The sequence below is a fragment of the Sarcophilus harrisii genome, chromosome 1 (assembly GCF_902635505.1).
Source record: "Sarcophilus harrisii chromosome 1, mSarHar1.11, whole genome shotgun sequence".
In the NCBI taxonomy this organism is placed as follows: domain Eukaryota; kingdom Metazoa; phylum Chordata; class Mammalia; order Dasyuromorphia; family Dasyuridae; genus Sarcophilus; species Sarcophilus harrisii.
The window spans coordinates 262,450,206-262,460,280 of record NC_045426.1 but is presented as its reverse complement, the minus strand read 5'-3'; the positions used below and the strand labels follow the sequence as shown (position 1 = coordinate 262,460,280).

Sequence of the window (10,075 nt, the reverse complement as noted above, 5' to 3'; positions counted from 1 at the left end):
TCCAGCTCCCTGCTCCTATTTCCCTCTTACTATACTCTTCCTCTCTGCCCCAACCCTAAACAAAACAAGCTGCAGAGGACTTTAAGGGTCCTTAACCACATAGGGAGGCTATCATAGGAATGACACAGGCCCCAAGGGCTGAATCTTTGTTCTGTGTCTCTGCTGTTGGAATAAAACAAGAAGTATCTGAACTTCTCCAGTGGCACTGCCATGTGGCTGAATAGTTTTCCATTTCCTGGAAGAGTGCCAAAGGGTTTGGCCAAGCTGAGAGCCAGGTCTCTACCAATAGGCACTTGGATTCTTCCAAAACAAGAGGCCTGAGTGTTAATAAAGCTGTTGATACCATAGCCATGGTAGGTAATCCATATTGGATATCAATAAGGACCACGTGGAAATATTTAAAGAGAGAGAGAAAAAGTAAATATATATATATATATATAAATATATAAAATTATATACACATTTTATCGTACAGATTTTTCGTAAGCAAAATTAATTTTTTTCCAAGTTTGATACTGTAAATCTTTATTAAAAATGATTGTCAGGTCAGGGATCTCTGACCTGGCAATTTGACCTGGAGGTGGAGAATGGGAGTGCCTTCCCTTCTTCACCCCTAACTTCTGCAAATGAGTCATAACCACAGGCTCTGTGGAAGGAGGGATCTGTTGGCTGCTCCCCACACCCAGTTTTCCCTCTTCCATTCTGAGAGGAGCTCTGGCTCTAAGGCCCATGCATTCTAAACTCTATTCTGCACGACATTCCTCTGAACCACTGCCCTAGGCTTGGAGGATGACCCCAACGAAGCCCTATAATTTTCCTCCCCCTCCCCCCAGATGTCATGCCTTGGCATTTCATCTCCCAGGTGCTCCAGCCAAATCCTCTTCCCCACCCTGCAATCTGCCCCCAGATCCCCTTCCCAAGCCACAGGATTTCCTGTCAACCCCCACTTTCCAGGGTAGGTTTCATTTTGAAGTTCTGGTGTCCAAGGCTAGAGTGTTTCTGCTCTTCTTGTTTGTAATACCCAGCAAAGACAGAGAAAATGGGTTTTTAGTATCATTGTTGTCACCTGTTTGACACATAGTTGATGTGCCCTCAGAATGGGAGAGGGACAGTGTTGCGCATGGGCAAGTAAACTTTCATATTGAATTCTTGACTTGTAAACCCCTTCCCAGACTGCAGGGATATCCAAGAATAACAGATCAATAGCTGAGCTTGCCTGGTCACCTAAAGGAACTTTGGAGGTATGGGCAAACCAACAGCCGACAAATGCCTGAAATCTAAAGCTGTAGACGAAGTAAGGAGCAATGCATTTATTGGTAGAAGAAGAGAAAACAAGGCACCTGGGGGGAAGGGGTAGAGAGCCACGGGATAATGCTAAGAGACTTTGGTATTCCCTGGAGGTGGTGATGGGCATAGGCTGGCCTGCAACAGAGGTAACATTTTTTTCTCTCTCTCTTGCCCTCCCTTTCAAATCATTGAAACTTCATTGTCACGATTTTAATATTTTGGTTGGTTTTCTTTTTTAATTTAAGAAAAAAAGTCCATGACCTTTGTGTAATGTGGATTTGTTTTCCTTTTTCTTTTGTGCTTTAATCTTCTGGGACCTTTCCATAGAAGGTGATTCCTTTGCTTATTTCCTTCGCCCTGGCCCTCTTCCTCCCCCAATGATAGGGACAGTCTGTTTTAAGTTTTTTAGCACCAGCTCATTCTGTCCAATGTGGTTATTCAGTAATTTCATTTCAATATTTATTTTTGTGCTGCTTTTTTATTATAATATAAATTATTGAGAATATACCAAGTAATGTGGATTCCTGTTTGTATGGCATATAGCCCAGTGTTTGTGTCCATCACTTTTCTCTTCTGACAGCCACAACGTAATTTATTGCTGTACATTTAGCTGCTGTGACTGGTTTTGTACCTTTCCAATAAAGCATTTTTCTGGTTTTGGACCTGTTTTGGTGTGCAGTCATTGTTTTTGTGCTTTGGATTGATAACTAGCTTGTGAGCTGCATCTGCTTCATGTCATCCTGTTAAAGATGTCCCAACCCTCTAGCACACCTGCCAGCTTCACTGCCACATCACCCTCATCTTATGACAGTAAGAAACTGTCATCCCCAGCCACACACACATTGAAAATAGGGCATAGCATGGATTTAACACTAAAACAGACCTTAGGGAAACATCTAGTTAATGACCCTCCTTTCGTAGACAAGATTAGCCACCATTACAGTTTTCAGGTTTGTAAAGCACTTTTCATGTTGTTGCATTTGGTACTTAATAACAACCTTATGATAGATGCTCTTAATATCTCCATTTCACAGATGAGGAGGCAGGCCAAGAATGGTTAAATGATTTGCCCAGGGCACAGCTACTAAGTGTCCGAGACAGGCTTTAAGCTTTGGTTTTTATGACTCCCAAGTCCAACACTATCTACAGGAACACCCAGCTACCTACATGGTGAGCAAACACAGTCTTGGAGATTTAAGTGACTCACTCATTCTAATGCCCCATAACACCATCAGAACAAGGACAAAACTTGCATACCACATTTGAAAATTTGCCAATCTAGTCTACGAAAATCATTCTCCAGACTGCACAGCTAAGTCTGTATTTGTAAAATCAGCATTGCATTGACCTGTCTTAGCAAGAAGTGGAATTGCAGCCCGTCTGTAAAAGGGGAGACAAATATAGCAATCTATATCAAAAAATCACTGATTCAGAGCTGAAAAGGGCCTTAGAAGCCATCTAACCTAGGCTAGAATCCTCTCTACCATGTTTACAGATTTGGAATTGAGGGGTGATAGAAGTGGTTAAGAATGGTCCATATTGATACATCTTTTTATGTGTCTGATGTGGGATGTCAACCCTGTTGTACTGACCACAAGTCCAGTATTTTGACTGATATACCTATTATCTCTCTCGAGTCATGTATCTCAGGTGAAATCTGTTATTCTATTCCTTTTTACAATGGAAGTTTCTCATAGCCTAGAACCAAATTCTAACCATGTCCTTAGTCCAGATTTTTATTGATGCCCTAACTTGACGAAGGCTTAATTAGAGATATATATTTCTTAATCTAAAAGTGAGAGATCGACTAGACAAGTTTTGGGTTCTATGATTTAAGACTAATAATCCATTGAACCTATCACCTCATTGATGTAGGGGTTTCATATTCTCCCATTAATTTGCCATAAGGATCTATCCCAACATGCCAAAAGTCTTCCAAGTTCTTTTGACATTGGGAGGATATAGGGGAAATCCAGTCCTGTTCTATTGAAGATAAAATGTAATGATTCAGATTCATTGGCCTCCCCCATTTGAATATGAGAAATCTTTTAGGGTCAGAAATGTTTTCCATTTGTGTATTTGTAGCTGGCACATTGTAAGCCATATATAAATGTTAGAGATGATGAATGTTGCGACTAACAAGCTCCTCAGTGATAGGTTATGGTTTAATTTATCTGGGAATTGAATTAACCAAGTAGGTTTGTGAAAGCCACATAGGGTTTTCTTTCCTACTTCCAAAATCTTGAATATTAAGTCTTTTAGGGTCAGGATGTTAGGCCTGCAAAAAATACTTTGTTATCCAGGATTCTCTAGTGGCTTTGGAAGAAAACTGGGCCTGTCTCTTCTTGAGCTTCTGGCCAGAAGCCCAACTATCTCCTGGCAAATGATTGTTACAGGAATTATCACATCTAGGGAACTGAGATAATATAGGAGAGCTAGTATATACCTGGGAAATGTCCCCACTTAATAGTTTTAGCTCCTCTAAGTCCTCCTTGATGAAAAGCAAAACTAGAAGAGAGAGACAATTATTAGCTGAGAAACAGGACAAACCTTAACAAACCTTCATGTGGACATGGCCACAGAGTGTTGGGAGTTTCTAAGTTAAAATTCTTATCTTCTCTGCCTTACCTTTAGAGTGTGAATTTGAGAGTTGCTTCATTAAGGAGTGACAAGGCAAGACCAGAAAACAGACAGGGCTTTAGCAGCCTGGGAAAGCTACAGATAGAGAATCATAGGATAGGGTATTCAAGCTCTAATGGACCATGGAAGTTATCTAATGCTAGTCTCAAACTCGAGCAGAAATAGGGGCCACAAAATGGTGCATGAGGGTGCCTGTGGGCCACATATTGACAGAAAACCACCTATCTGTTTCTATCATATTTTATTTATTTTCTAAAATATGTCCCAGTTCGTGGCCCTCTTCAACAATGAGATGAATCAAATCAGTTCCAATAGAGCAGTAATGAACTGAACCAGCTACACCCAGAGAAAGAACTCTGGGAGATGACTAAGAACCACTACATAGAATTCCCAATCCCTATATTTTTGTCCACCTGCATTTTTGATTTCCTTCACAGATTAACTGTACACTGTTTGAAAGTCCAACTCTTTTTATACAGCAAATAACTATGGACATGTATACATATATTGTATTTAATTTATACTTGACATATTTAACATGTATTGGTCAACCTGCCATCTGGGGGAGGGGATGGGGGAAAGGAGGGGAAAAGTTGGAAGAAAAAGATTTGCAACTGTCAATGCTGAAAAATTACCTATGCATTTATTTATCTTGTAAATAAAAAGCTATAATAATTTTAAAAATCAAAAAAAAATATGCCGCAGTTACACTGAATCTGGTTTGGGCCACATCTGGGAATATTGTGGGCTCTAGATGGGTCAGACCCTGTGTTTGACACCTCTGGTTCAGTTTAATAACCCAAAACAAGCTTTAAGGAGAGAAAAACGGATCCAGCTAATGACTTATCCAAGATCCCATGTCTTTTAGTGGCAAGACTGGATATCAGGATAGAATCATATTAAAGGTACAAGACCAACTCCCTCCTTTTAGAGATGTACAAACTTAAGCCTCCTGACTTAGTCCACTATTCCACAGTAACAAGGTTCAGATCACCTGCACATTTATTTAACCGTTATAAATTTGAGGACATGAAACTTTTAAAAGGACCTTACTTTCCCTTTCAAAAACAAGATAAGGCTAATTTGAGGAAATGAGACCATCCTAAGCTAACTCCTTTTTGAGATGATCTTGTGATATTCAACACACGCATGTGTTTATTGCAGATGTGCTGACCCAGAACTAGTCTGGATCTATTTTTGACTACCCTAAATAATACTAATGGATGTTTATATATGGCTCTGAAGTTTTATTTATGCACATTTTTTTTGACCCTCACAACAGCCCTGTAGGGGAAGTGCTATCACCCTCATTTTACAAGTGAGGAAACTGTGGCTGATAGGGTAAGGGACTTGCCCGGTGTCAAAAGCCTGCAAGCTTCTGGTTGAAACCTGGGCCTTCCTGGCTTTAAGTCCAGCGCTCTCTCCATTGATTCAGTGCCCCCACCTGACCATGAGGATCTCACAGGAGTACTACAGCACCTTATGGGAGTGTTGCCTTCGCCAAAGCTTCATTTGCCTAATGCAGCCGGGACTGGCTTCCCTACTCCTTCAGAAAGTGGATCCATCGGCTGTTGGATGGAGTGAGTCAAAGACGCGTCCACAGGAAGAGCAGAATTCATAGCCTCCAATCCAGCTCAGCCAGGCTGCTGGCCCAAGGTCCCACCTCCTCAACTTGAGGCCCCCAGGGAGCTGGGGTGGATAACTTCGAGGGGGTTTGTTTGTGGCCTTCCTCTTCACCATTCAGATCAGCACATCTCAGACTTTTACTTTGCGGCTGTCTTCCGGCCCCTTAAAACGACATGCTTGTGGTAGGGTCCCGGCTTAAGTCCATCTGGGGCTGGACCCGGGCTGGGAGCCTCCCTTCTACTAAAAAAACTTGCAGAAACATGGGTGTGGTCCCACCAAGTTGGGGGGGAGGCAGCCCCAGGTTTGCCAGCAGCAGTGCAGACGGGGTGATAAGAGAAAGACTTTCCCAGGCAGCTCGGCAGAGGCTGGACTGCAAAAGTCGCTGCGGTATCTTATCTCAGAGTCCGGCTTTGGTGCATGCGAGGGACGGCCAAACGTGGGGGCAGGGATTGGGAACTAGCCAAGGTACCCCAGGAATCAGAGCTCTCAGCACCTGAGACTTTGTCATTCTCCCTTCTTCTAACTCCTGACCTAGAAACAGACACCGGCATGGGGAACCTGAGAAGCAACCCCAACAACTCGCTTGTCTCAAGGTGACTCCCAGGGGTTCAGGCCTAGTCCCATTCTGCCCACTATCATTTCCTCTCCTCTTCCAGCCATAACAGCTCACTCGGGGTGACCTTGCACACAGTTATTTAGCAAGTACTGAGTATTCAATTTTCTCAATTCCATTTTCAAATTTCTTTTTTCAATTAAAAAGGGATAACAGCCTCTGCCCCCTGAATGGCCTTGTAAGGATGAAGATCACCGCTGGAAGACACAATCGGGTAACACAAAGGCCCGGGATGGCGGGGGAAGCTCAGGAGTAGCAGAGGTAATTCCTGGGCTGCTCCCCACACCCTTCAGCCTGGTTTCAGCCTGTCCCCACATGAAGTTTTTAGCTAAGCCAAGGGATCGACTACACAAAAATAGAAGCCAGACATCATTACAGGGAAAAAACCCCAAAGAACATTTATATATAAATAAAAGCCATCCGCTTGGAAGTCTGTGATACATTGTGGTATGTCTCACGATCCTCTGACCCTTGGCACAGCTGGGAAGGGAGGGCACTGGGGGAGGGGGGTTACAGCCCTCTCCCCCTCCTCCTTCCAGGATTCCCAAGTTGGTCCCTGACAAGTGAGACTCAGGAGGGCTACTTTGTTTAAAGGTTACTCAGCCTTTTGGCCATAACTTTCAAAGTCTGTCCACTCCCACTTAGCCCATCACCTGCCAATCCCCGTCCACTCCAGTACTAACACTGAAGAGAATTCTACTGTCAGTCTTTGGGGAGAGGGAGAGAAGTTGACCATGGTTCCTGTGTGTGTTTGTTTTTAATCCTCCCTGAATTTACTTTTATGTGCAGGGGATAATCTCCAGCAGAAACAATTAAAAACCAGTCTGTTCAAGTTTCTGACCACCTATTTGTGGCTTCCTGGATCTCACTTTGCACACCACCTCCCATACTTCTTCTACTTCTCTCCCCCCATACCTGGGACACCTCTCCTCACCCCTTCTTGGAATCCCTAGATTCTCTCAAGGCTCAGCTCATGTGCCATCACACCCCCGGTTGTTGCTGCTTATTCTTCCCTAACCTGCCTTCTCAAATTGTATTTATTTACCTGCTGATTTGTTTTTATTCCTCAGTAAAATATAAGTTCTTTGAAGGCAGGTACTATTTTTCATTTCCGTTTCTGAATCCTAAGTGCTCGGTACATAAAAGGCACTTAGCTAAATACTTGTGGTGACACTGGACTGGACCGACCCACACCAGTTTTCTCCCCCTTGCTCCCTGCAGCCTGCCCTGTAGGGAAGGAATAGGTTCCTAACTCAGCAGCAGCTGTTTTCAGCCAGACCCCCGTCGGAGGGAGGGAATCCCTTTCACCCACACAAACCTTACAGATTAGTGGGACAGCTCTTCCACTGCTGTCTCATCTCCCTGCTTCAGTCTGCTTCAGGATGGGGAGATGGAGCATGCAGCGTCAAGAGGAGGGAGACAGGGAGGGTCTTTGATGGCACCTATGACAGATTCCAGGGCAAAGCTCTCTGCTTGACCAATGCAGCCCTTTGGGACGTCCTGGTTCTTGGCTGTAATCGGGTAGAACTTTGAAGAGTGTCATCCAGTCAGACGTCTACTGGCTTCTGGGTAACTGAGGAACAACACTGTCTGGCAAGGGGGAAGCTGATCAGATGCCAGCAGTGGTACCCCACACATTCTCCACAGCCTTTGCTGCCACCTGTAATACTCCCAAGAAAGTGGCTAAGCAAAGAGACCATCAGATTCTCTGGCTCAGAAGTGGAGTCTTGTTCCTATATAGATAGAAGTCAGGTCGGCTTGGAGGTATCCCCAGTTCTCAAAATGAATAGTCTCTTTATCTTTGGGGAGAGTAAGAAAAATAGAACATGGTTCAGGTTTGTTTGTTTTTAACCCTCCCTGAATGAATCTTGATGTACAGGAGATAATCCTTTATCTTTCTGGGTCTTCAGCAGAAACAGTTTTAAGAATTAGTCTCCTCAACTTTCTGAGCATCTTTGTGATTTCCTGGACCTCACTTTGCACATCATCTCCCATATGCTTCCTCCACCTGTCTGCAGAGGTCGTCCCTGCCCCTGTACCTGGGACAGCTCTCCTCACCAGGCCCTGACAGTAGGAACTTGTCTTTATATGACCAGCATCTAGCACAGTTCCCGGAACACACTTGATACCTAAGGATTGTTTCTTGATTGACTCGCTATGGAAAGGAGAGCTCTCTCCTGGTGAGCTCTGATGAAGGCATTGACTCCAGTCAAAAAGGAAGTACATTACTGGTCACTGAAAAAATTTGAGCTGTGGGTTTGGGGCGTGGAGGGGATGGAGATGGTCTTTCAGATAAGAAAACAGAGCAGGACTGTAGACTCCATGGTCACAGCAGGAAAGGTCTTGGGAAAAGATCTCTCCGAAGCAGTTTTTCCTCAGGACCAGTTCTTGGAACATAGGGGGTAGATTGGTAGAATGTTAAGAGGGAAGGTGAAGGGAGAATGCAATACCTCCTCCCCCACAGTCCGCTTGTACTTGGTGGGGTATGTTGACTACTGTTCAAGGACAGCTCTTCAGGCAAAAGCTAACTCCTTGGAAGGCTCTCCCTGGTCTGAAGTTCTTGCTCCCTTAGAGACTCCCCTATAGCTCATCAGAAAGGATTAACATCCTCTTCTCTATGTTTTTGCTCTTCTTGCCCCCAGGAAGATGGGAAGTAGGGGTTGTGTTCCCATTTTTCCCCTGTATTTTGACCTCCTGCATAGATTGCTGAGTGTACTGCTGGTAAGTAGGCGAGAAGTTGTGGATGGCATCCTGGACAATGTCCTGAGGACTTATGGTCTCCTTGAGCCCGCTGGAAATACTCTGCATGGGAGCCACCGTCACTGAGGGCAAAAAAGAATGAGTCCGAGGTTCAGGGGAGAGCTGAAGTACCTTCCTATGAGCTGAAAAAACTTCCTGAAAACTAGAACTATCCCCAAGTGGAAGAGGCTGCCTTGGGAGGTGATGGGATAATAGGATCACAGAGCTGAAGCTGACCTCAGAGGCAGTCTAATCCCTCTGGTTTCTCAAATAAGGAAACCTGAGTCCCATCAGGGTTAAAAGAAGATAACACATTAAGCATTCATTTCAGGCCAGTCCTCTGACTCCCACGGCAGTACTGGTTCTGTGTTGTTCCATCCCATTAGAGATTGGAGGGTCAAATATGTTACGCTGTGATTTCTTTTCAGGGTTAAGTTGGATGGGGGCTGCTGAGATCTCCTCTCATTGTATACATTCTCTATTTCTGTCTCTAGTTCTGAAAAGGAGGAAGGGGACAGACCCAATTGTGTCTCCTGGTCTAGCTCCCTGTCTCTGAACCAACCTGCACTTAAGGCCATCTCAAAACGGTTGGATGCCTATTTTACTCTTAAAGATGTAAGTGGCTTTTGTATAGAACTCTAGAGTTTCTCAAGTGCCATACATAATCTCCTTTGAGCCTCAAATCAACCTAATGGGGTAGATATTACAGATATTATCCTGGTTTTAACAGAAAAGCAAACTGAGTCTCAGAGGGATTTTCCCATGATCCCACAGATAGTGAGTATCAGAGACAACTAGCTATTATTATCTGTCAAATGAAAACAGTAATATTTGTCATACCTATTTCACAGAGTTGTTGGGAGAACTACAGTAATATGACTTTTCCCCCTGAGTCCAGTAGCTTAATAACAACCCTTATAATTCAAAAAGTGGCTTATAACTTCTTGAAAACTCTCTGACTGCAATTTGAGTTCATTACCTCTTGTTCTGTACCTATGGGAGACCAGAATAGCTAGTCTCAGTCCTTTGGATCTAATCACTTCTTAAGTGAACTGTTTCTGAAGAGGCATTTCTCGAAGTGTGACCCAGGAGGACCCCTTACCCTGGTATTTGGTGAGTTGGTTTCTTACTTATATCTCTGCTCAAAGTACGACTGCTTCTATACCTGTG

The 10,075-nt window shown here is 43.9% G+C and overlaps 1 protein-coding gene across 2 annotated transcripts in view; it reads right to left on the bottom strand.

Annotated features, from left to right (window-relative positions):
• Window positions 1–5,165: 5,165 nt before the first annotated feature.
• TMEM184A (transmembrane protein 184A) overlaps window positions 5,166–10,075 on the bottom strand; it is a 60,809-nt gene continuing 55,899 nt past the window's right edge. For both annotated transcript variants that reach the window (XM_031941271.1, XM_031941265.1), the window contains exon 9: window positions 5,166–8,988. In XM_031941271.1, the coding sequence (XP_031797131.1) occupies window positions 8,747–8,988 (242 nt within the window). In that variant the 3' untranslated portion in view covers window positions 5,166–8,746. The remainder of the gene's footprint in view (window positions 8,989–10,075) is intronic.